Source organism: Pediculus humanus, genomic scaffold (assembly GCF_000006295.1).
Source record: "Pediculus humanus corporis 1103172107770 genomic scaffold, whole genome shotgun sequence".
NCBI lineage: Eukaryota > Metazoa > Arthropoda > Insecta > Psocodea > Pediculidae > Pediculus > Pediculus humanus.
Window position 1 is genome coordinate 293,005 of NW_002987368.1, and position 26,980 is coordinate 319,984.

Genomic DNA, 26,980 nt, shown 5'->3' on the forward strand with positions numbered 1-26,980 from the left:
ATAAAATCAATTTTTTAGCTATATGTATATGTATAGCTTAATTTAAGCTTTAAAAATAAATATGTGCCATAAACATAAATTGAGAACATAGATCATTCATAATTATTTGCAATAGCAAGTAATAATACAACACATAAAACTACTGCTCGAGCCACGATGGAATAGTAGAATTGGGTGATTTAACTCTAATGTTAAATTGTTTCAATGTCGCCTCCAACGCTTGTTGGTTACCGGAAAAATATGCAGATATCGCATTGTGGAACAGCAGCAACTGCTTATGCATGACTTTTATCTAAAACATAAAAAAAAATTTATTAATAACTTATATTAATATTTTCAAAATAATTCACATGCTGAAAATAAAGATAAAAATTTTATGTTGATTAATTAAATGTTATTTTGATTTTAACTCACTCTATTTTCATCTAGAAATTTAATTTTAATAGAAACATCTGATCTTAATTTTTCAAAATTATCTTTCTGCTGCTGAAAAGATTGCTGAGCTTCTAATATTTTAGTTGTACTGGAATCTGTTTTTGGAGCTTGTGACATTGCTTCTAAATCTGTTCTGTAGGCATCATATTCAATTCTGTCAAAGAAAATAACAATATTAATATAATTATTATAACATTAATAATAAAAAGAATTTTATTAAAAAAAAAAAATCAAACCTAGCAGATTCATATTGCCTAATTGTAAGTAAGGTATCTTCAATTGTTTTAGTACAAAGGGTATTAACAGAAGATATAAAGAAATTTAAAGCATTTATTAGAGTTTCACCATTTTTAGTTAGACTTTTTTGAGTCTCTGAATTATAGAGAAATTCTTCCTGAAGTTCGGGTGATTTATGAGCCAAGTCTGAAAATGCTTCTCCCAAACCGTGCTAAAAAGAATCGATAATTTTATATTTATCACTTATATTTAATTTTTGTTCATACCAAATTTTTGAGTATATTTACTTGAATCTGAACAACTTGATAAAAATGACTAGTTAAGGCCCTTGACAATCTTAACAAATTCAAATATTTTCTTTGAGTATCTCTTAGGCTTTCAATATGATTTTCAAGCTCTGTGTCCACCGTACGAGAAGATTTACCCAATTTTTCATACATCAATTGCTTTGTGCACTTATACGTTGAAATACTCCAGCTTTTAATGGTGTCTATTTTAGAAGGAGGAGTTTTAGCGCATGGATCACCATTTTGTGAAGGAGCTTCAAAAGGAGTCAAAACTGATGAATCGTTGGCCGACAGTGATAACGATGTCGGATGCGATATGTATTTTAAATTGTTTCTATCGAAATTTTTTTTCTCTCCGGGTGAAGATTCACTTAATATTTCGTGAATATTTCTTTCGCCGACTTGTTCTTGCTTAACCGCAGCGTGAGACATATTTAAAATTGTTTAAATGTAATTTGAAATATACAAATACGATGAACACGTTTGCAAAACTGTCAATAATTAAATTGCAAATGAAGAATTCATTTGGGTGTCAGCAATGGAAAAGCAATTAAAATTGCCTAAAATATTAAAAAAATAATATCAACTTCATTTGATAAAGTTATTTATGATATAATTAAGTATTAAAAAATTAGGTAATTAATTTCGAACAATATTTAAAATCACTTATATCAAAATTACATACTTTGTTTATTAAAATTGTGTATACTAATGTCATAAACATTGTCAGAAAAATGGAGTGATCAAAAAACAGGTTGTCCAACCGAAAATCCAAATTTTCCTTTTTAATGTTCCCGGTTTTTCGTTACTAAAGAGTTAAGGTGATAAGTTTAAAAATTCAGTTAAAATGTGAAATCATTTATAATATTTTATCATAAAAATAAATACGTTTAATTAAAAAATGTGCAAATAAATAATTTTTAGATCTTCAGTTTGATGTGATATCATTTTTAAATGTATTATTGCTGCTGGATTTCCAAAAGGTATGTACATTAAGAATTGAATATAACCTTTTTAATTTTTTTTAATAATCGATGCAAAAATATTATAATATAAAAAATTATTTTAGAAAATTTCTGATACTAAAATAACATTGATCATATTTTAATTATGAAAATTGTTAAAAAATGAAGTACTTTTTGCATTAAAAAACTAATATTTATTAATATTTTACAATGTAAGACATTTCACTTTTAACTGTACATGTCAAAATATTGTATCAAGTAGTTTTTACACCATTCTCGGTACGCTACTGCTGGGGTACCCAAGTGGAAGAAATACTCTTTTACTACCTGCCACACATTTATTGTAGTTGCTAACCTAAAATATTGCATGTGATAAATTACTTTTAAATAACTTAAATGTTAAGAATTGATTAAAAGAAGTTACTATACTTGTGTATCGATAGCTCGAAATTGCCATGTCCACAAAGAATTATATAAAAATGGCCTGTGATCAAACCTATTATCATCAGGACTATAGCTTTCAGCATGATAACTCGGAGTTAAAACTGTCATTTTGTGTCTGTTTATTGAGTAGCATCTAAAAAAATGCTTTACCTTCGAAGCAACCTGTTAATGAATTATCCAAAGTTACTATTGTAAAATAAAATATTTAATGTTAATTTCAAATCGTTAAAACATACTTCTTCAGGGGTACATGTATCTTTCCATGAGGGAACCAATTTACAGAACATGGAATAAGGTCCACAAAATCTTTGTTTTCTATAATGTCCAAATTCCCTTAATTCTGAATACGTCATACCCATGTCTTCCTCATCGGTTTGCGCTAATTTCCCGTCCTTTAAAGGTTCCAATTCGGCTGTAGGTGTTGCATTTATAATTTCATCTAAAATATTTAATGAAAACCTGAAAGTAGATCACGCAATAAGTGTGTATTTTTCGGTTCATTCGTCATTTACGAAAATAATGGTTTTGGAAAATATAAAAATAATATTTACTTTGTTTTTGCGTACACCAAAAACTTTCTTAAATCAGTTTTTGAAATGCCTCCGATCGGATTAATATCGGCACTTGAGCAGTCGTATTTAGTCATGTAACCCCTCAATGCTTCGTCTACATTGGCCGACCCCAAAACCAATAATCCTCCAGATCTGTTTCTAACCCAGAGTATAAGTTGTGCAAACAAATAAGACAAAACCATTCTTAAACGTGCTTGAATGTTTTGCAAAGCTAAACTTTCTCTTGGACTACCACCTTCTAAACTGAATTTCGGTACTCTTGAGGTGCACCCAGTAAAAATCCTGATTACGGCATTCACAGCAGGCTCGATACTGATGTTTAAATGATAGCTAAAAAAATTTTACTTCAATTATTGCTACTAAATTCGCTTAAAAAGTTTAATGATAAAAAACATAATTTACCTTCCTATTTCCGATGCCAATTTTTCGGCTCTCATTCTGGTCTCAACTGATGAATTTTCACTTCTCATATAGCACGTGTGAAAAATTCGACCGCAAAGTTCTTTTGAGCTTGTAGGAGTGTATGAAAAATCGCATACTATTTTACGTACATCAGACAAAACTTGCTCATCTGCAGCAAAAAAATTTATTTCAATTGTTTTACATTGTTTAAAAAAAACTTACTTAAAGGTTTTTATGTTTACCTCCCGTTTGAATGGCTTGAACAATGAGACGACACATTGAAAAAACAATACAAGCGGTACTAGTTGAATCCACTCCACCGCTTAAGGGTAAAAAAAATCCTCCTTGTTTAGAACGCCTGTTTAAATAAACGTTTGTTTTTCATTGCATGGAAATTGTTTTATGTTTTTAAATTTAAAAAAAATTACCTCAAGTAATCCCATAGCCAACATGCTGGACCTAATGCGATTTCTTCTTCCGGTGTGTGGTAAATCCATTCTATAGGTTCGTAACAGGGTAAAAAGAAATCATCGGATGATAAAAAGAAGTCGACGTTAATTCTAGGATATGCTCTGCTGCCTGCCGACACATAACTTCTAGACCTAATCGCATTTCGATATGCTCTAATATCCTCGAGATCTATTGTCGCTGTTATAACTTCGACATCTTGCAAAGTGAACTGTTTGCTCCGGTTAATGATTTCACCGTTGATAGAAATACAAGAGCAACCGTTAAAATAAACTCTTTCACCGTCACAACCTCTGAGATTGCTAAACAAGTAGCAGCCACCGCACTAAAAGACATTACATAAAGTTGACTATCAAGGAGGAGTAAAATTAAGGATTTTAATCAAGTTTATTTTTAAAAGACTACCTTAAGCGTGGCACTTTTAATTAAGTTAACGACTACGTATGTTTTACGTAAGGAAACATAAGATGCAGATCCATTAACAATTATTTCTACTCCGTCTAAACTTAAAGGTATATGAGAACTATTGGGATTCCACAATTCTTCACATATTTCATAGCCTATGCAAGTGTCCTTCGTGGCAATGACAGCGTCACCAAAAGGCACAGTGGTTTGTTGCGTGATTGATCTTATATTCGTGGGCAATGTGAAATCTTCTATTTGTTGGGGTTTCCGCCAAGGAGTAAACCATCTACTCTCCCGGTAATTTTCATCGTCGCAAAGTAATAGTTTGGGCCGAATAAGAAGGATTTGCCTTGAGTTAAATTTAAGTTATTTTACCATTATTTAAAACGTTATTCATTATGAAAAAAGTAAATAAAACAAGTTGTTACCTGTTCAAAAAAACTACCCTACAATTGTATGCTACATTTTTGTGCATTACGGGCATTCCCACGTCGATCAAAATATCTTTACAAATGGGATTTTTTAACAATTCTCCCAAAACTTCCCAACTGTGAAGAAATGTGTCTCCCTCGTAAAAATGATCCTGGCAACTGTACCCGCTTGAAAATCAATTGATTGGATTAAGATAAAAATTATTTTTTTGATTTTTAATTAATTAAAATAATTATTCTAACCTAATTTCTAACTCTGGACCAGATCTATACGTAGCTCCAGCTTCTTTTGCTTCTTGTATACTTTGTATAATTCTTTCTAGATTTCCTTCGAAATCTAAAGCCCATTGATTTAAAGAACATGCCGCGATGGTTACCTTTCTTTCCATATTTAATTTATACCTGAAAAAGAAGCGTGTAATTTAATTTAGATCAAACAGTAAATTTTTGGCGAATTTTACAAAAAAAAAAAAAACAAGGGAGAATTATTTAAATCGTGTTAAAAACTTTTGATTTTTAAATTGATTTTTATATAATTTTAAAATAATAATAATAATAATTAAAAAAAATTGAATAGTTTGCTAACTGATAATAATATTATTGACAAAACAAATTAGGGGTTCCCCTGGTAAATCGAAAAGGAAAGTTGAAAACTTTGTTTTTAAAAGACAGTACCATTCTGTGTCATTCAAATTTTGAATGACATGACCTCATATATAAATTAATAAATATGAACAATAAGCTACAGTATACCTTTGGTGTGTAGGAAAATTTGGAAAATTATTTCTTCTCTTCATTGTTATAAAAAAAAAAAATTTTATAAAATTGTAACACAAAAAAAATTTAATTTTTTAAAAAATGAACTGTACACCATCAAAGCTTACACTAATATCAACTCCAAAAATTAAAAACTTCTGAAACGATTGCGCAATACTAGAAAAAACTTCGATTTTTTTTTCTTTTTTTTCTTTGAGGAGGAGGGGGCGGAAGTAAAAATCAAATGAAATATATATGAACAAAATATTTTTTGTTAAAAAAAAAAAAAAAAAAAAAACAAAACCGTTTGTAAAGAAAATTTTTATGTTTAAATGTTGACAAAAACAAAAAAGTCATAATGGCAGTTCGGATAACCCCCCCCCCCCCCGATTAAGGTTTCTTTTTAAAAAAAAAAATAATAATAATAATAATAGTAGAACCAAATATTTGAAATTAAAAATGGTTTCTTCTTCTTCTTTATTTAATAATAATAATAATAATAATAATTTTACCACAATTATCATAAGTTTAAACTATTTTCTTACTATAATCCCTCCCTCTGTTATTGTATTTTTTATTATTATTATCAATTTATTAAATTCAATTTAAAAAAAATAATAATAATAATAATTAAAAATATTTAAATTTGTTTTGTACGGAGTTTTATTGAAAAATACACAATAATAATAATAAATAAAAAATTATTTGAATTGCATAATAAAAAATATTAAATTCTATTATTATGAGAAATAAATGTTTGAGGAGGAAACACCCAATTTAATTTTAAAATAAATAAATAAATAAATAGATGAGTTAGATCATTTTAAAATAATTTTTATAATATTATTTTACCTCCTTAAATTTTTGATTCAAAATGTAACAAAAGACATTGATTCATATTTTCTTAAGTTAAATATTTGGGGCATGCGTGGCATTAGGTGGTTATAAGACAACAACAACAACAAAAAACATTTATTTTAATTTAAAAGACCGAGTGCCAAAGTTAAGTCATAATTTTACTTATCATAACATAAATAATAAATTTTTGAGTGTTTTTTGTTATTAAAAAAAAAAAAAAAATAAGAAAAAGAAATTATCAGGTGAGGATAAATATTTTATTAAAATTTAAATTTTTCTGAGTGAAAAAATTAAGAAAAAAAAAAACAAACAATTTTTTTTTTTTTTTTTTAGTTTTTTAATTGCAGTTAAAATAAATAAATTTCCTTTTGATATTTTTCTTCTCGCCGAAATGATTTCTTGTCCTAAATGGATCTTCAAAAATCTTATTTTAAAAATGTCGGTGAGTCGTTAAAAAAAAAAAAAAAAAAAAAAACAAAACAATCAACACCTAATTTTAATTATTTTGCACGATTCACACACGAATAAAAATTTTTTTCTTATTTTTTTTTTGGTTGCATTTCTTATTAGTTAACATTTTTAATTTTTTTTTTGTTTAATAAATAAAAAGATCAAATGGATAATAAAAATTAAAATAAATTAAATAATCCACGTAATTTAAAAAAAAAATAAATAAAAAACAAAAATTAAAAGTTTCTCATTTTTTAAAATTTTAAAATTTTTAAACAAAAATAAATAAATTTTTGAAAATTATTTCATATTTTTTACATAAATTAAAATAATATGTTTTAACCATATAAGGAAAATTATTTAAAAAAGTTTTATTATTATAAAAAAAAAAATTTATAAAATCATCATGCTTGAGTTTTTTTTTTGCGTGAGATTTCCATTTTAAAAGAGAAGAAGTAAAATTTAAATCAATTTCCATTGAATATTATTTAAAAAACAAGAAAATTATTATAAAAAAGGAAATGATCAAAGGTTATAACAATAACTTTTCAAGGAAAATTTATTTTCCTTAATGAAAAATAAAACATTCGTTTAAAATTTTTGCGACAAATACAACCGATCAAATCCAAACTAAAAAAAAAAAGTTTTATTTTATTTTTTTTTCCCCCGTTCCCGAAATTAAATAGAAACAAGGGAACAGTATTAATAATAATAATAATAAAAGTTTACATGCACGACATGAATAAAAAAAAAAAAGAAAAAAACACGAAAACATTTTTACTAAAACACGCAGCATCGAATAAAAAAAAATTATTTTTTTTTTTTTTTTTACAAATGTAAAAAAAATATCGCATGTGTTTAAAAAATATGATAAATTTATATTTGTCATCAAATTATGAATATATATATATATATACGATGATAATAATAATAAAAATTTATATTTCACAATTAGATTATTATAAATTTTTTTATAAAACTGTAATATTTCGAAATTTAAAATTATTAATTTGTTTTATTATTAATTATTAATCAATCGTGTAAAATATTTTATCATTAATAACATCTTCCATTAAATTATTAAAAAAAAAAAAGTTTTATTTAAAGGTTAATAGTTTTTAATGAATTTTTAAGTTTAATAATTTATTTTTATATTATAGAATAAAAACAAAATTAATTTTTTTATATATAAATTATTATTTCGGGGGGGTAAATGTTTTTTTTTTTTTTTTTTTTTTTTTTTTTTATAAAAAAAAATTGGAAAAAAAACCTTGCACTACATGGTGGTGTTAGAAAAAAAAAACACAAAAAATTTTCTGTATCCTGAAATTGTTAAACAAAACGTGTGGGAAAAAAATAAAAATAAAAATATTCGTTTTTTGAATTTCGTTGGGGAAACACACTATCGAGGAAAATGAAATTGAAAATTTTTTTCTTTTTTTTTTTATAATTTATACCCTTTTTATTCAACCCTACGATTTTTCTAAAACTTTAATCAAACGTTCACGCAACTTTTATTAGTAAAAAAAAAAAATATTCAGTCAAAAACCATCAATGTTGAAATGAAAAGTCTTTTCAGTTTTCTCAGAATATTTATGAGAATCAGAAAAATTTATTTATTTATTTTTTTCCATTTATAATAATAATAATAATATTACATGTAAACGTGAAATCCAATCAATATTGAAAATTTAAAAAAAAAAAAAAAAAAAATTATAAATGAAAAAAAAACAAATAAAGGAAACGATAGTTTGTAACGTTAAAGAATTACAAGAACTTCTTTTTCAACCTAATAGAACAAGAGGTAAGATAAAAAGAGTTAAAATTTATAAATAAGTATAACTTGTAGGAGGTTTAATTGTGTCAATTGTGTCAATTGTGATTATACATAATTGTTATAAATAATTTAAAAAATTAAACATGAAAATGTTTTAAATAAATTTTTATGTTTAAATTTCAATAATGGCGTCTCTGAAAGAAATTTTAATACAATATCTTATTAAATTTCTAAAATTTTTTTAAAAACCCTTTTCAGTAAAAAAAAAAAAAAAACAAATTTTTTGTCATTTTCTTTTGAAAAATTTGTTTTTATTAAAAAAAAAAAATTAATTTAATTTATAATTTTTAAATTCAAATTACCTGTTTTCACTTTTGTTTTCCACAAAGTTTTATTAAAAAAATTTTTTAAGATAATACACAGATAAAAATTAAATTTTTTTATTTTTTATTTTTTTTTAAAACAATGATAACAGTTTATTATAATTTACTTTTGACGAATTTAATTCAACAAAAAAAAAATTCGCTATAAAGATAATTTAATGACGATTAGACCCGACCTTATTTTCAGAATAATTAATAATTTAAAAAAAAAAAGACATTTTTTTTTTACAACTTCAAACTATTTTTATAAACTTAGTTATTTCAGTGTCAAACTTTTGCTAACTTCTCCCCCCTATAAAAGTTTTTTTTTTTTTTTTTTTTTAAATTACTACGGTTCGGTATTTTCGTGTCTTTTATTATAAAAAATTACTTTTGTTCGATATTTACTTAATTTTTTTTTTTTTTTTTTTTTTTTTACTTTCAAGGAAACACAAAATTAATTTTCATGTTCTAATAAAAAAAAAAAAATTTTTTTACTAAATATTTGTAATACATTAAATTTCAAAGCAGTAAATTATTACTTTAACCGAGTAAAGATACTGTCGTTCATATTGTTCAAATAATAATGTTTTAAAAATTTGTGATAAAATTACATGTAAAGCAATGTGTCAAGGTACTATTTATTTTATTCGATTTGCTTATGTTTTTTATTCATAATTAATTAGCAGTAAAAAAAAAAAAATAGAGTATTTTATTTTTATTTTAAATTGAAGTAGTTCAAATTAATAATTTATATTAGACTATTGTCGAAAAGGTTTTTAATTTCTATTATACTCAGTAACACAAAATAAAGTTAAATTCGAATATTAATAATATAATATTAAGAAGTAAAATTTTATTTATTAATATTTGCCCTGTGTCATTTTTAGTCTGTTTCGATTCACAAATAGTTATTTAAATTTATTTTTCTGTATCATTTCACAAAATACCTGTTTACCTGTTTTTGTTAAAACATCTCCATTATACCTTGAGCTGCAATTATACAATAATTCAAGTTGTGAATTTAGGTTTTTAATTTCAAACACAATTTACAAAAATGCACATAAATGTGATACAAAACTTTTAAGATTTTGCACACAAAAATTATATTCAAAAAAAAAAAAAAAAAAATTTTAACCTAAGTTTCTCAAAGAGTAGTTAAAGTAAGTGTAATTTTTTAAAATGAAAAATTATTAGTGATGAAATCACATTAAGAATTAACACAATGAAACCAAATTATTTACATGCCAACATAATGCGATAAAATAAAATATTATTATTTTAATTAAATGATAATTTTTAATCTATTATTACATAACTAAAAAAAATTTATGATAAATTTTCGTTGTTATATTTTCCTTTTAACATAAAACTTAAAGGTTAGAAGACAATTACCTTTACAAAAATTAAATTATAATAATTAATAAATAAACTTTAAAAATGGTAAAATTACATTTAATTATAAATAATATTTAAAAATTTAATCTTTTAAATAATAATAACGTAAAACACAAACACTAATTAAAAACTTAAGTTATTTTTGACGTGGAAGTAGATAACTTGTATATTAATTAGCGTACCAATAATTTAATTTAAAAAAAAAAAAACCGTTTTTTGTACTTTTCTAGATTTACGTTTCTGAAATTACTAAAATTTATGACATAATTTTTTAAAATTTTAATACATTCTCTACTTTGTATTTAAAATCAAAGGTAATATTATGAATATTTTTACTTTTTTCTTTATTTAAAAATTATTAATTTAACTGATTAAATTAACTTGTTTATTTAATTGGTTTTTTGAATTTTTCTATTGTCCTGGTAAGTACTTTGTTCGATTATTAAAAATAATTATTTCAACGATTGAACTTTTTTATAACTTTTTTTTCGTTAAAAACAATCATTTTTGCATGTGTTAAAATCAAAATTATTCTATGATATTTTATAGTAAAATTTTCTTCTTATTATCCTACTCAATCCTCAGAAACAAAAAAAATAGAAATTTCTTAACGTCCTCTGGAACCCATTACTCAAAAAATTTATTTCAGTTTTATTCCAAAAGTTTTTACTTCCTAAAAATAAATTCTCTCTCTCTCTCTCAATCAAAATGAACTACATTAAATTAAAACCTTGAAATAAGAAAAAAGCTAACTGAATAATTCTTGAAAAATCTTACAAACCCTGTGATAATTTTTGCCAAAAAATAAAATTTTTTTTTTTTTTAACAATGAACTGTTTAACACTAAAACACTTATATTTTTTTATTCTCAGCAGGTACTTACTTAAATAGTTTTCTACAAAATACACTGAAAACCAATCAAGTTGAAATTAACACTGATAATAAAACCCTTAAACCCATTCCAAAATTAAAGGAACCCAGAGATTTATTTGCTCTACCAAAAGAACTTGACTGTTATCAACAACTTGCCAGATGGCCCTCAGAATGTCAGGTAAAAATATTTTAATACAAAATTTAAAATTGTCACATGATAAAATGTTCTTTTTCCTAAAAAAAAAATTGATTGAAATCATCTTAGGTATTGGACGAAAGAGTTCAACATATAGAATACACTCCAGCAACACCAGAATTATATTATCAACCCACAGGCAAAGAAATTCAACCAAAGCCTGTTGGAGAAGAATCTGGAACTGTAGTTTTTCAATACTATCCAATGAGTGCAGTCAATTATGTAGGTTTCAAATAATTTTATTGAAAAAAATTAAAATTTAATTAATTTTGTTTTTTATGCAAATAGTTTAGTAGATCTAGCGTTGGAGGAAGTCGTTATTTTATGCCAGGTTGTCCAACTAACCAAGAAAAAGATGATAATTTAAAATTTGAATCTAGATTCGAATCTGGAAATTTGGCAAAAGTAGTTAAAATAACTGAAACGTATTACGAATTGTACCTTAGAACTGATATGTACACAAATAGGCATATGCAATGGTTTTATTTTAGAATCCAAAATACAAAAAAACATATCATTTACAGGTATGCATTTCAGATCATAGAAAGAATTAAAAAAACTAAAACTTAATTATATTTTATTACTTTCAGATTTTCTTTTGTGAATTTATCGAAAGGCGACAGTTTATATAGTGATGGAATGAAACCATTATTATATTCTACCAAAGATGCTCAAATGAATGCCATTGGATGGAGAAGATGCGGGGATAATATTTCATTTTACAAAAATGAACCTCCGTTAGTTTAAAACTTACAATAATGCAATGATTTAGAGCAATCTAATTAAAAAAAAAAAATAATTATAAATGATTTTTTTTTTGTATTGTAGAAACGGGGAAGAAGATGAGATAACAAATTATACTTTGTCTTTTAATATTGAATTTCCTCACGATCAAGACGAAGTTTATTTGGCTCATTGCTATCCTTACACTTACACGGATTTACAAGATTATCTGAATAAAATTCAAAATCATCCAATCAAATCAAATTTTACAAAACTTAGATTACTTTGTAGAACTTTGGCTGGAAATAATGTTTACTATGTAACAATAACAGAACCTTCAATTACTGATGAGCCTAAGGTATGGGAAAAATTTATGCAGGTTTAGAAAAATTAAGTACTCACTTCTAAAAAACAAAAATTTTTCTTAATTTTAGAAAAAAAAAGCTGTAGTTGTGACGGCAAGAGTTCATCCTGGAGAAACGCCATCATCGTGGATGATGAAAGGATTTATAGATTTTTTAACGAGCGATAGTGAACAAGCTAAGGTTTTTAATCAGTTATTAATATAAGGGTTTTAAAATAAAGATAAATTGTTTAAAAACAATCAAAAGCAAATCCATGAACTGCCATGTTATTTTTTTATTGTAGGAATTGCGGGAAAAATTTATTTTTAAATTAGTGCCAATGTTAAATCCCGATGGAGTAATTGTAGGAAATAATAGGTGCTCTTTAACGGGACGAGATCTTAATAGACAGTACAGAACAGTTATAAGAGAAACATATCCACCGGTGTGGCACACAAAACTTATGATTAAAAGGTGTGAAGAATTGTTTAAATAAATTAAAAAATAAAAATTTAACAAAAAAAAAATTTTTTTTTGGATTTTTAGACTGATCGAAGAATGTGGCATTGTCATGTACTGTGATCTTCATGCTCATTCGCGTAAGCATAATGTGTTCATTTACGGCTGTGAAAATAAACGTTACATAGAAAAAAGGCTACAGGAGCAGGTTTTTCCTTTAATGCTTCATAAAAATGCAGCTGATAAAGTAAAAAGTATTTTATTAAATTAATTTAGTTACTCTTCTGGAATCGATTTCGTAAAATTAAATATTTCGTTTTAGTTTTCTTTTGAAAATTGTAAATTTCGAATTCAAAGGTCTAAAGAAGGAACTGGACGAGTGGTTGTTTGGATGATGGGTGTTTTGAACAGTTATACCATGGAAGCATCCTTTGCAGGTTCAACTTTAGGTAGTCGAGGAGATACTCATTTTAATATTCAAGATTTTGAAAGTATGGGAAAAGCTTTTTGTGAAACCTTGTTAGATTTTTGCGATGAAGACCCAAGCAAGGTACTTTTTTTTAAAATTTATCAATTTAATTAGTTTTTTTTTTTTTTTTAAAACTGATTTTAAAATGTTTATTTTACATTTGACAATGGAATTTTAAATGTAAGTTATTTATTAAGGCTTTTGATTTAAAAATGAATAAAAATGGGAAAATAAAGGCTGTACGAGAAAAACGCTTTTTTTGTTGTTAAAATTTTTAGTTAAAAAGGAAAAATTAAGGCTAAAGATTGTCGAAAGATTAATGAAGGAAGGCTCGAATGCCGACGAACCCACCAATATTAACTTATCAGATTATTCAAGGTACGAAAAAATTTTGCTTTACATATACCTGAGCATTCATTTATAATGATAAAGTTTGTTTTTTCAATTTCTAAAAGTGACGAAGGAGACACCAGCGATAGTTCAACCGGTGACGTTATTCCCAAAGATGAAAAACCAGCATGGACAGAAAATACAAATAAAATTTTAAAGGCTCCTACACATGAGTCACCTTCATTACCTTCCACTACAATAAAAAAAACTTCTCCCTTAAAGGTAAATTTTTTTTTTTGGCGTTTAACTACCAAATGTTATTTTTACACAAGTTTTTTAAATTTTTAATAGCAAAAACAGAAATCGAATGGTGTAAAAGTTCCAAAAAAAATAAATGTTTCTGAAAAAACTCCTCCTGTGCCAAGAAAAGTTCTTCAAGTACATAGAACAACGCTAGATCCTCCAACTCAAGAGCAAAATCAAGAAGGGTTAGATTTCACTACCGAACCTGAATCTACTACGGAAGAAAATAATAATTGTTCAAAAGGAATTTTCAATTCAAAAATAAATGAAAAGAAAAAAAAAGTAAAAAGGCGGTACATGCCACCGGAATTGATAGTGACGTCAGCTCAAATTTTAGAAAATTCTGACTTGTATTGTACATGCACTAATTTTAAAGAAATAAAAAGTAAGTCAAGTAAGCATTTGTTTAAAAAAAACAATTACATTTTTTTTCTCTAAAATTAAATTTTTTAAGGAAATTTCAATAAAAAAAATGGAAAAATTGAAGCGACTGCAGAAAAAATTCATTTATGGCATCATAATAAGAACTTATACAGGAAAGTAAATAAATTATTTTATTTGTGAACGATTTAATTGTGACTATTTTACATTTTTTTTAAAAATTTTATGTTTAGTAAGGGGCAAAAATCAATCAAAGAATTAAATGCAGAATTTCAACTTAAAATGGGGTCAATGATAAAACAAAAAATATGGCCTGGATGGCCATGCAACAGTATAAAAAATAATGCATCATTAACAAAAAGTTCAGCAGGATTGTCTTTCGCACACTGGAGTAAAGGACCCTTAGTATGGACATCAAATTTTACCTCACAATCGAGCAATAAAATAATTATTGAGTGAGTTATTACTAGATTATAAAAATATACAGAATGGCCATTTTTACTGACTTTACTTTTTAGTCCTCAGACGTTATCGCAACAAAGCACTAGAAAAATAATTTTTCACATGAACAGTTCTGCACATCAATACAGAAAAAAAAAAAAATGTGGCCTGCTAAAATATTTAAAATTAATAAAACGTTAAGCCAAGGAAAAAGTGAAAATGTTAAAGAAGATAAAAAACCAAATTTAAAACCTAAAAAGTAAATACTGTTTGATTTTTATTAGTTAGTTAGTTAGTTAGTTTTTTAGTAATAAACAAGAATATTTAAAAAAAAAAATTATTCAATATTTTTAGAAACAAGGATAATTTTTTGTCATTGAGTGTTGCAGAAGATCCGACCAGTCAAATTGCTTTACTAAATAAAAATGATAAAAATTCATCAGGATTAATAAATGAAAGTTTAGAAAGTTCTTACAAGTCTAAAACTAAAATGAAGTAATTTTAAATTTATATCTTGTAAATAAAAAAAAAGTGAAAACAAATTTGACAAATATTATTCATTAACATAATTTTTTTCATTTTTCAGTAAATTTAAAAAAAGTGGAATATTAGTTAAAGTTATGTCTACTCATCAAGCTAAAAAGGTTTTAGATTTGGATGATGATACTCAACAATTTGTAAAGAAAAAGAAAAACAAAAAAGTAAATAAAAATAAAAAATTAAAAAACAAACAAATGACAAATGCTGAAATTAATAAAAAAAATGATAAAGGCAAATAAATTTAGCCTTATGCAATAAAAATTATAATTTATTTCAAATAAATAATTTGATTTAATCTAAAATTTACTAATTTTGTACCAAATTTTGAATTTTATAATTTGTAAAATGAATCATAAAAAAAACTTGCATTATTTTTTTTAATCTAACATACAAAACTATTATATTTTGCTAACCGTTATAAAATATTATTTTTCGTTTTTTAATTTTCGGGGCCCTTTTTCACAGAGTTTATTATTATTTTAAAGTCATATAAAGCGAAACTGTTAAAAAGAGATTTATTGTCTATGGTCAAATGTCAGTTATTTTTGAAAGGGATCGGATAATGTGTGTTATTTACATTTCATTTTATGAGTTTATTCGTTGTTAAAGAATTTAAAGTCTACAAAATGAAAAATATTTTTTTATATATTAAAAATTTAAGTCAATAAAAATGTATTTAAAGTGTTTCTAAAGTTAAAAATTAATTTTAATTTCGGATAAATGGCTTCAGTGCCAGATTTAGCTCCGTTTCTTAGGAAACCTCGTATGGGCGTCCCTCAAAAAGTTCGTCCGGTGATGAAATTAGAGTGGAATAAACTATTGGCTGAAGCCACTGAAAAAGATGTTGAGTTAAAAAAAGATAGCATTGATGATGAAGTTTATTACGATGATGATTTTGAGTTTACAGGGGAAAATGAATCAAATGTCAAAACTAATTCTGAAGAAAATCAAGAAGGAAAGCCTTTGAATTTGTGTAGCAAATCTCACACCCTTCCGGGTTCTAGCATTTCTTTTCAGAAAAATATTGACATTCTAGATTTATCTGCTAAGAAGGTTATGCCTGAAAATAAAAATGTTAGAAAGTCTAGTGAATTTAAAAAAAATAGTAATTCTAGTTCATTTTCTAACTTTCAATTAAATGATTTTTCTAATGAAAAAATTATAAAAGAAACAACTAGTAATAACAGTAAAGAAGTTCAGGACTGCAATGTTGAAAATAAAGAAAACTTTAATAGCAATTACTTAAAAAATATATATTGCACACCGTCTAACACTAAGCCTCCAATTTCTGAACATAATGGGAAAAATTTTCAAGAAAATGACTTGATTAAAAGTTGTAAAGTGAAAGATGTTCAGAATAAACCAAATTTAATTTTTTACAGTGAAAAAAAACTAACATCAAAGAATGCCTTATTGGAAAAGTTAGTGTTTTAGTAATTTCTTACAAACGTTTTTAAACTATGTTAATTTTTTACACTTTTTTAAATTTTATTTTAGAGAAAAAATTATCAAAGAAGAAATTATTAGAAAACAGGATTTAATTTTAAAAAAAGGGAAACCAGAAATGAATGATAAAATCAAAAATATTTCTGAAAAAATGGTCAAAACTAAACCATCATCACAAGTTGCTACCCCAGTTTCTAAGTACACAATTTTTTTTTTAATAATTGAAAAGATTTTTTTTTGTTTCAAGTAAAATAAAATTTACAATTAATTTTAGATTTGCTGTTCCTGCTACTCCTAAATCTAAAGAATCATCAAAAGTTTTAGTAATTAATAAAAAATCTTATCAAATTTTAGCACCTCTCGGAAAAGGTGGATCTAGCAAAGTTTATTTGGTATGAAAATTTTAATTTTATATCATTAATAAAAATATTAAATTTGAATTCCCTACTATATTTTTCATTTTGTAAAAATTATTATTTATTTTAGGTTCTTAATTCTGAAAATGAATTATTAGCTGTTAAATGTGTTAGGTTATCGGATGTCTCGGAAAGTACCAAAAATGATTATCTAAATGAAATTCAACATTTGATGAAAATGCAACACTGCAAACATGTTATAAAACTTTATGATCAGTAAGTAATTTATTTATAAAGAATATTACAATAAATAATAAGAGTATTTAATAATGTTTTTGAAATGAAAGCATCAAAAAAGTTAATTTTATGTTTTGTTAAATTGATACAATTAATTAAAAACTTTATTTCCGATTCTGTATTTAATTTAAATTTCTTTTTTTTTTTTTTTTTTACAGCCAATACCTTAGTTCTCAAAAAATATTATTTGCTGTAATGGAAAGGGGTGAAACAGATTTATCAAGATTTTTAAAAGACAAAGCATCCAGCGATGAAGGTATTTCTCCAGAGCTGATTATGTATTATTGGACAGAAATGCTAATGGCTGTCAAAAGCATTCACGATAACAGTTAGTGTACTTTTTTATTAAATATTAATGTTTTCTTAATAATTATTTTCGAGGCTTTCTTTTAATAAAGTTAAAAATTTAAATTTTTAATTTTTTCAGATATAATTCACAGAGATTTAAAACCAGCAAACTTTCTTTTAGTTTCCGGTCGATTAAAATTAATAGATTTTGGTATAGCTTCTTCTATACAAACAGAACAAACAAGCATTTTAATGGAATCGCAGTCAGGTACATTTAATTATATGAGTCCGGAAGCATTGCAAGATTTAGGTTTCGATAATAAAATAGTGTTGAAGGTAAATTAAAATATTTATTGTAATTTTTTTTTTTTTTTGAATTGGAATTAAAGTAATTGTATTTTATAGATCGGTCGAAAAACAGATGTTTGGTCATTGGGATGTATTTTATATTATTTTCTATACAAAAAAACTCCATATCAGGATTTGGTGAAACCTCTGCATAAGTTAAAAGCAATTACTGACCCAAATTATTCAGTACCTTTTCCAAAAATATCCGGAGTTCCAGATATTCTCATTGAATCGTGTAAAAGATGTTTGATACACGACACGAAAAAACGAGCATCCATCGAAGAATTATTAGCATTTAGAAATCGTCCTCTTTTTTCGTTATCTCAGGTTTTGGGAAAATTAAAGGATATACTTGATCCGAACGAATATAAGAAAGCAGAAAATGCTTTCGAAGATGCTTCTAACCGAATGAAAGGCTAAATCAAATAATTTCAATGTAAAATAATGTAATTATTGTACGTAGTTTTTTTAAAATTTTGATTTAATTAATAGTCATTCCTAGATCTTTACATTCAATTATCTTTTTTTACCCTGTGTAATTTTAATTAATTATCTAAAAATAAGTGAATTAATAATATTTATAGTTAAATCGACGACTATTGCATTGATTACTAGATAATAATAAAATATTTTATAATTAAAAAATTATTATTCTATTAAATAATGAGTGCATAAATAATAAAATTTTTTATTATTTACTATACTTACAAGTATGGTAAAATATATCATATGTATTTCGATATTATTATTATTATTTTTTTTTTATAAAATCATTTAAATAAAAATTAATATAACGGTCATTATAATCAATTAATTAATAATTTTTTTTTTTATATAAGGCATTTTAAAATTTAATTTAAAGCTTTTGAAAGTAAATAAAAAAAAAAATTTTTTTTATAATTCAGTCGTGTAATAATTCTTATAAGGGAACTAAATTTTACGGTTTTTTCTTCTAAAAAAATATCAATAATAAATTTGTTTTTAAAAAAATTCAACTGAAATATATTATAATATAATAAAATATAGAATAATGATATTATATACTGTATCTATTTATAATTTTTTATTATTAATTATCATAAAAACAGAAAAAAAAAAAAAAAAAAATATTCCAGTTTAATAATGTTAGGCACAATCAATTGATTTACTGAATGAATTTCATTTCATTGATTCTATATTTTTTAGAACTCAATATCATCAAATTGAGGGGCGATTTCTGATGAAAATAAACTAGTGTTGAAGCCATCAGAATGAGGGAACGATGGATGCCACCAGTCTAATACGCGAACGTTGACAACAGGTTCGAGAACCATTGAATTACAATTACTCGCCGAAGGATAAGGACTGCTACTGAAATTCAATTGCATTTTATGATATCTCATTCCTTGGGCGACGTTCAACGACACGCTGCTTAAAGTTTGACCATATAACATGGGTAGTATGACATAATTTAAACATGTAACCTATAATAATAATAATAATAATGAGATAATAGGAAACTGTGATTTATTTTATTCATAACGTTATGATTAAATTTTGACTGGTTTTTTATTATGCTTGCCTGTAAAACTTTACAATTGTCATCTTCGTTTGCAGTTATGTCTTCGAGAAAATCCAAAAGATTTTTAGATTTTGTTTTATTTTTTCCATTGCTATTTTTAAAGGGAGCTCCTAATTTAAGTTTGAAACAAAATAACCAATAATTTTTAATTTTCTAAAAATCAAAAAGTAAAAAAATTTAATCAAATCAATTATTAAATATTTTCATTAATGAATAAGAAATTAATTATTTTTTCATACTTGACACCAAGCAAGCACACAATATCTTTTTATTAACAAATGAGGATCACCATCGAATAAAACTTGAGGTTTAAGCTTTGCTACAAATGGAGGATACATGAAATGTAAAGCTCTTATTACTTGAGCTCTTAATCCATATTTTCGTACCATACACTCTGGCTGATATTGTTCCGGTAAGTTTGCTACTCCAGTATAGTATCTAAAAAAAATTTAATAATTTTCAATTGAAAAGAATTAAATGATCTTTTTTAAAAAAGAAGAAATGAAAATTTTAGAGTGAGAAAATTTGCATAACGAATTAAAATACAACTAAAATTGATAAAGGTTAAAATAATTATCCTTGACATGGTAAGTTGCATAACTGAAATTTGAATAAATTTAAAAAATAAAATTAATTAATTGTTTTATTATTATACCTTTTGTATAGATTAAACCAAAATTTAGCAGTTGACACGACGGCTAATGATGTCTTACAAATGGCAGCAAATTTTCCTACAGCTTCAGGAGGTATGTATTCAGATAAAAGAAACCAGATATCAATAGGGTAATCAATTCCTGAATCATCATTAATACTTTCTGATTCGACAACTTTTTTCTTTTTTTGAAGACCTAACTTTTTTTTTATCTCGCTTCCTGAATCATTTTCTTCCGATTGATTTTCATAAATCTCTAGTTTTTCTTCCCAAGTTTGATTATCATCTATCAAGCTAAGCTGATTAACTACAAACAATTGTTTATTATTTTCTAAATTTAAATTGTAATATAATCAAAAAAAAAATGAAATAATTATTACTACCTGTATCAATGACTTGATTAATCTTTAACTTATTTTTTTTCATTCGGTCGGATGAACTTATAATTGATGAATTGGCAAAATCATTTATGGTAACATCTGAAAATTAAGATGACAATCACTTAAATATTCCGTAAGAAACTCATGAATGTACGTATATTTTTTTCTTTTTATTTAAATACTAAATTGATGAAAGTGAAAATTAATATTACATTAGAATGTTTTTATTTTTATTTTTTATCAACTGTATTTAAATATGGATTATACAAACCGCAGAGATCAGCCTTTAAAAATCTTTGACGGCTGGTTCTTCGACCTGTCTTGCTACCGAACTTTGACATCGTTCCCCGAAAAATTATATTTATTATAAAGTAGAAGCATATCGTATGTTTTCTACATTAAAAAAAATTAACAAAGAATTAAAATTTGAGAGGCAACCAAGTTTTATTTTCGCCATGTTTGCCAACGTTGCAGCAGAATTCGTAAAAGTTTGATTACACGTAATCTAATTCTAGTGACACTTTATAACCGTTGTTTTCATGTATTAACACTATCATCGCTTTCAAAAATTTTTTATTTTTATTTATGTTTTTTTTTTACCGTTATGACTACTGTTGAAGTTCCTCTTAAACGCGTTAAACGTAAAATAAAAAAGTGTCAAAATCCATTATTTGAAAAATGGCTTAAAGAGTGGAAAGATGAAGCAAAAAAAAGTGGTTCCGAAATGCATTACACATTCAATAGAGCGCTTACTTCTTTAAAAAAGTTTCCATTTAAATTAAATAGTGGAAAAGAATGCATCATTTTAGAAAATTTTGGATCAAAAATTTGTCAAATGCTTGATAAAAAATTAGAAGAGTTTAACGCTGCTAACTCCAAGGGTAAGGTGATAACTTTTTAAATAACTGAAATGCCTTATTATTCAAAAAAAATTGTATTATTTTCCAGTCACCAAAAATTTTATTTCTAAAGTATAAAAAATTATAATGTTTTTTTCTTATAATATTATTGTACTTTTTTTTTTTTTAGAAATTAGTTGTGATCAAAATATTAATGAAAGTTTAAACACAATAAATGAAAAAGTAAAAGAATGTTTTGATAAAGTAGAGGAGAATTCCAATAAAGTTGCTTTTGAACCTGTATCAATAGATTTAGTGAAAAGTAAAAAGTCAAATTATGTTCCTGCCTACAGATCTGGTGGTTATGCCATTTTATGTGCTATGTTTGAGAAATCACAAGAGGACAGTTACAAAGGTAATTGGTTTTATACAAATATTATTATTACAAAACTTTAATATATTGTTTTTGAAATAATTAAACTTTTAAAAATTTTTACTTAAAATTAAATCATTTGAATTAATTTTATTTATTATTTGATTATTTTTTTAAAAGGTTATTTATTAAAATCTGAAATTCAAAATGCTGCACAAAAATATTGCGATTCGTCATTCACTGTACCAAAACCAGGCTCACATTATACAGCTTGGTCATCAATGGCAATACTTTTGAAAAAAAATTTAGTTTCTAAAGAAGGAAATCCAGCTAAGTAAGGTGTCAATGGTATGCTTTTTATATAGAAACCAATAGTTTTTATAATTTAAAAAAAAAAAATTATAAAAAATTGTTTTTAGATTTGTTTTAACTGAATCGGGTACTGACATAGCTATTTTGATTAAAATTCAGAACAATTCGACAGAAAATTGTAACAATTTACTTTCTCAAACTTCTACCAATGAAAATTTACCATCTGATGGTACAAAAAAAAGTCACAAAAAAAATTTGCCATCTGAATGTGTTCAATCGGTAAAAGAAAATTCAAAAAAAACTTCTTCGTTAGTTGCCGAAGCGTTAGGTGATATAAATCCTGTTAATGATATTTTAAGTCAAAAAGAATCAAATGGAGTAAATATAGATTCTAATCAAGAAGATGAAACTATTTTTATGCTTCCAAACAGTTTTCAAATAATTCTTCTTGTAGATAATCAAGAAAGAGACAAGTAATATAAATAATTTTTTTTACAATTTTGTTTTCAATGTTTAAAATTTTTTAAAAGTAAAATTTTGTTTGTAAACTTTTAGTAAATTTCAAAAATCTGATCAAATGACCATGCGTCAGTTAAAATGTAGGCACGTTAATTTTGAAATCAGGCATTTAAAAGTTGGAGATTTTATATGGATTGCAAAAAATAATGAGGGGCAAGAGTTGGTTTTACCTTATATAGTAGAGAGAAAAAGAATGGATGATTTGGCTCAAAGTATTAAGGACGGACGATTTCACGAACAAAAAGTAAATTTTTTTTTTTAAATAAATAAATAAAATCGAAATGTTTTATAATAATAATAATTTAATAACGTTTTAGTTTAGATTAAAACAATCAAAATTAGATAATTTAATATATTTGGTTGAGAAATACGGAACAGAAAATCAAAGACTCGGTTTACCCATGCCAACACTTTTACAAGCGATTTCAAATACTCAAATCGTGGGCGGTTTCACCGTTAAAATAACCGAATCTCACAATCATTCAATGAGATATTTAGATTGCATGACAATACAATTAAATAAAATATTTAAGGTGTGACAAAGAAAAACATTTTTCAATTATTTATTTATTTATTTACTTTTTCTATTCATAATACGTATTTTTTTTTTTTTTTTTTTTTTTCAAAACAAAACATTAGTGAGTTGCAAAAAATCAAATATAACTCCGATAAATTTATCCGAAGATCTTGTTTCCCTTATGACGTTTAATGATTTTAACAAAGGTTCAAAAAAAAATAAGGTAAGAAAAAAAAAAATTATAATTTTTTCTTTTTTTATACCCACGTTTTAAATTTAATTATAAAAAAAAAAAACGACGTCAAATAATCAAGGTAAAGGTCACGCTTAATATTATTTACAAAAAAAAAAAAAAAAAATTTCGAGATGAGATTCTTATATAAATCGTAGTAGGTAAAACGCGTTTGACAAGGTTTTACTTTTTCTCTCTCTCTCTCTCTTTATTACTCGTCGATAATGAATTATAAATAATAATTTCCTAATACGTCAATCATTGCCTGATGATGATGATGATGATTGCCAATGCCAATGTCAATCAATTTTGTCAATATTTAATCGAATAAATTTAAAAGAACAATAAGTACCACTTGAAAAAAAAACTTTTCGGTGTGAAAATCATTGACATTTATAAGGGGGAGGGGGGAGGAAACAGGGGGCGTTTGGTACTTTCTACTATTTTATTTATTTATTTATTTTACATTTAATTAAACTGTCACGTCGATTAATTAATTATTTTAAATACAAACGGTTGACATTATAAACCGGACCGTAAAAAACTATTTTCACTTATGAGTTGTTTTTTATTATTATTATTCATTTGAAAAAAATCATGCGATTAATTATAATTTATTTATTTATTTATTTATTTACGAATTAAATTATCAAGGATTTCTTTTTCCAATACGTTACAAAACCAAATGATATTAAATTATAAAAAAAAAAGAAACGTTTTTTTCAAAAGGAAACGTCGGAAATGTTTTCGAGTAACGGTATTTTCGATTTTTTATTTAAATTGTTAGCCTTGTTATTGATAAATTTCAATGTTAATAATAAATAATGTAAATGTCAGATAATAATAATATTTTTTTTTTCGCGTAACGCGAGTTTTAAAACTCAGATGTGATGCACGCACGAAATTATCTTAACGTAAAAAAAATTATTATTATTATTATTATTTTACAGAAATCAACGGTTCGGAACATGCTTGTTAAACATTTATTACAACTTAACGGTTGTTCCGTGGATAAGGCAAAAGCAATCGTTCAAAAATATCCGACTCCGAAAAAATTAATGGAAGCTTTAAATGATTCGGGAGGGGGTGAGAAAACGATAGCCAAATTAACTTACGGGGGTTTCAACAGGTCAATAGGACCCGTGACAGCCAAACAAATTCACATGTTATACACGTTATCAACATTAAGTTAAATAAGAAGGGGGGTAGAAGGAATAGAAAACTAATTTGTAATGAAATGTTGTTGTTGCAAATGTTTTTTTTTTTTTTTTTTTTTTTTTTTGCAAAGAAAACATTTAAACATTCCGTACACTCGTTAAGTTTGTTGTTGTTGTTGTTACTAATTAAAAAGGATGTTTTATTATTATTATTATCATCGTTTTAAAGTTTTTTCGCCACGGTTCGATAATCAATGAATCGTAGTAAGACTCACGGTTGAAAAAACGTTGAATGGCAAAAAAAACTTGTTTAATAATTTTTTTTTTTTTTTTTAATGGTTTTTTAAAATGGAAAAATGTAAAACGATTTTTACTTTACAACATACTTTTTATTTTTATTTTTTATTTATTTATTGTATTGAAAGAAATGAGAAAATATCAAATTAATATTTTTTTATATTTACGTGCACGTGTACGCATATAGAATTTTGTTATTGATTTACATAAGAAAAAACAATTAAACTTATTAAATTTTTTAAAATTTTATTTTTATATAAAAAAAAAAAGAAATATACATCATAATCATTTTAAATATGTTAATGTTTAGTTTTTAAACTTTAAAAAAAAAACCAAAACAATAATAATAAATTTTTTATACATTTAATTTTACACTTTAAACTTTATATTAAAATGTAAAAAAAAAAATTGCATTATTATTATTATTATTTTTTTATATATATTATGTAGTTTACTGTTCGATTCAATGTAAAAAAAAAAAAAAAATGGCTCCCGGGTGATGATTTAAAAAAAAAAAAACTTATTATTTTTGGATGGATGAACTTTTCATCCCAACATGAAAACAGTACAGTAATATTGTTATTATTATTATTATTATTATTACCATTTAAAAAAAAAGCAGAAGAAAATTAACATCAAGTTTTTAAATATTTTTTAACGTCTTTCAACATGAATTCGACAAGTTCACTTAAACCGTATTTATTTTGCCAACCCCAATCGTTTCTCGCTTCGCTATCGTCGAAAACTTGTGGCCAAGAATCGGCAATTATTTGCCTTCCATCGGGTTTAAAAGTTATTTCAGCCGAGGGTTGATATTTTTTAATTTCATCAAAAAGTTCCTTGGGTGTAAAACTCATGGCGGTCACGTTATACACCCTGTGTTTGAGAAGATGATTGGGTGCGACTAAAAATTCCGATATCGATCTCAAACAATCATCAATGTACATCATGGGTAGTAAAGTGTTGGGTTCCAAATAACATTCGTATTTTCCCGTTTTTAATATTTCGTGAAAAATGGCGATGGCATAATCCGTAGTACCACCACCTGGAGGATCGGATGAAATAACACCGGGAAATCTCAAACAACGAAAATCCAAACCGAATTTATGATGATAATATTCTCCTAAAAGTTCGGCGTGTACTTTTGACACACCGTAAATCGTTTTGGGTCTTTGAATTGTCACGTTCGGTGTTGGATTTCTCGGTGAATCCGGTCCGAAAGCACCGATGGTACTCGGTACGAATATTTTTAATTTATATTGTTTTGCCAATTCTATGACGTTATGTAATCCTTCTATGTTTACTCTAACTGCCAAGGGTACGTTTTGCTCACCTACTGCACTCAATAAAGCACTAAAATGTATCAACCAATCGATTCTGTGTGACACGACGATATCTTGTAATCCTTTAAAATCCAATATGTCAGCAAATATGTAGGGTCCACTTTCGGCAACTTGTTTCGTCGGTTTTATTATATCAGACATGATGACATTTTCCGTACCGTAAATTTTTCTAAGATATTTTGTTAATTCCAAACCCAATTGTCCTAAACTTCCCGTTATCAAAATCCTCGGTGGATCCTTTGATAACATCGGAGATGTTAATACAGGTTTAGAAACCTGAGGACTCGACGATGATGATGATGATGCCATTTCTCGCATGATCCTTTTCTTTAATATATTTGTCATCGATGCAACACGTAACGGACACCCAAACATTTTTTTTTTTTTTTTTTACTCCTCTAACGAATATTAACCGAAACAAAAATAATAATAATAATAATAATAATAATGATAAAATTTGCAAAAAAATAAACTTTTTCAAACCGCACCGCGGAAGTTTCTCACACTGAATCCTAGTCTAGAAGTTTTTTTTTTTTTTTTTTTTTTTTTTTTATTACCTTAGAAATCGCGTACGAGTAGTAAATAATGAATGCGTAAAATTTTCAAGGTAATCAACTTCATTTCTGTCTGTGAAGAAAAAAAAAAAATATTAAAAAAAATTATTAAACCGGTTGTTTGTAATTTTTTAAAAAAATCATTTATTTATTTATTTATAAATAAATAAAAAAAAACTAGGTTAAAAATTTAAGTAAAAAAA

At 25.3% G+C, this 26,980-nt stretch overlaps 7 protein-coding genes across 7 annotated transcripts in view; 3 read left to right on the forward strand and 4 right to left on the reverse strand.

Moving 5' to 3' along the window:
* Positions 1-139: 139 nt before the first annotated feature.
* Positions 140-1,391, reverse strand: Phum_PHUM357560 (Arfaptin-2, putative; the record flags this gene model as incomplete). Its single annotated transcript, XM_002427937.1, has 4 exons — positions 140-292; positions 415-589; positions 672-883; positions 960-1,391. The coding sequence occupies 4 exons, from the start codon at positions 1,389-1,391 to the stop codon at positions 140-142; spliced, it is 972 nt and encodes a 323-aa protein (XP_002427982.1).
* Positions 1,392-2,189: 798 nt separating this feature from the next.
* Phum_PHUM357570 (glutamine-dependent NAD synthetase, putative) lies at positions 2,190-5,035 on the reverse strand (the record flags this gene model as incomplete). The annotated part of the gene is made up of 10 exons (XM_002427938.1): positions 2,190-2,279; positions 2,354-2,530; positions 2,605-2,827; positions 2,920-3,270; positions 3,343-3,511; positions 3,585-3,700; positions 3,771-4,135; positions 4,216-4,564; positions 4,644-4,814; positions 4,890-5,035. The coding sequence occupies 10 exons, from the start codon at positions 5,033-5,035 to the stop codon at positions 2,190-2,192; spliced, it is 2,157 nt and encodes a 718-aa protein (XP_002427983.1).
* Positions 5,036-11,075: 6,040 nt separating this feature from the next.
* Positions 11,076-14,967, forward strand: Phum_PHUM357580 (uncharacterized protein; the record flags this gene model as incomplete). The annotated part of the gene is made up of 16 exons (XM_002427939.1): positions 11,076-11,122; positions 11,221-11,293; positions 11,386-11,538; positions 11,605-11,840; positions 11,907-12,053; positions 12,145-12,397; positions 12,474-12,584; positions 12,688-12,857; positions 12,930-13,089; positions 13,165-13,392; positions 13,598-13,689; positions 13,767-13,923; positions 13,993-14,329; positions 14,399-14,484; positions 14,563-14,780; positions 14,844-14,967. 16 exons carry the CDS (start codon positions 11,076-11,078, stop codon positions 14,965-14,967), a joined length of 2,592 nt encoding a protein of 863 aa, XP_002427984.1.
* A 1,059-nt stretch (positions 14,968-16,026) lies between these two features.
* Phum_PHUM357590 (cAMP-dependent protein kinase catalytic subunit, putative) lies at positions 16,027-18,461 on the forward strand (the record flags this gene model as incomplete). The annotated part of the gene is made up of 7 exons (XM_002427940.1): positions 16,027-16,727; positions 16,804-16,950; positions 17,027-17,144; positions 17,239-17,384; positions 17,564-17,733; positions 17,833-18,029; positions 18,099-18,461. 7 exons carry the CDS (start codon positions 16,027-16,029, stop codon positions 18,459-18,461), a joined length of 1,842 nt encoding a protein of 613 aa, XP_002427985.1.
* Positions 18,462-19,222: 761 nt separating this feature from the next.
* Phum_PHUM357600 (uncharacterized protein) lies at positions 19,223-20,975 on the reverse strand (the record flags this gene model as incomplete). The annotated part of the gene is made up of 6 exons (XM_002427941.1): positions 19,223-19,504; positions 19,612-19,755; positions 19,842-20,040; positions 20,258-20,540; positions 20,638-20,733; positions 20,906-20,975. The coding sequence occupies 6 exons, from the start codon at positions 20,973-20,975 to the stop codon at positions 19,223-19,225; spliced, it is 1,074 nt and encodes a 357-aa protein (XP_002427986.1).
* Positions 20,976-21,238: 263 nt separating this feature from the next.
* Positions 21,239-23,216, forward strand: Phum_PHUM357610 (uncharacterized protein; the record flags this gene model as incomplete). The annotated part of the gene is made up of 5 exons (XM_002427942.1): positions 21,239-21,515; positions 21,718-21,849; positions 22,538-22,631; positions 22,714-22,921; positions 22,995-23,216. 5 exons carry the CDS (start codon positions 21,239-21,241, stop codon positions 23,214-23,216), a joined length of 933 nt encoding a protein of 310 aa, XP_002427987.1.
* Positions 23,217-25,515: 2,299 nt separating this feature from the next.
* Positions 25,516-26,980, reverse strand: part of Phum_PHUM357620 (threonine dehydrogenase, putative) — a gene marked incomplete at both ends in the record, with an annotated part of 1,938 nt that continues 473 nt past the window's right edge. The window contains one exon of the mRNA XM_002427943.1: positions 25,516-26,499. Within this exon, the coding sequence (XP_002427988.1) occupies positions 25,516-26,499 (984 nt within the window). The remainder of the gene's footprint in view (positions 26,500-26,980) is intronic.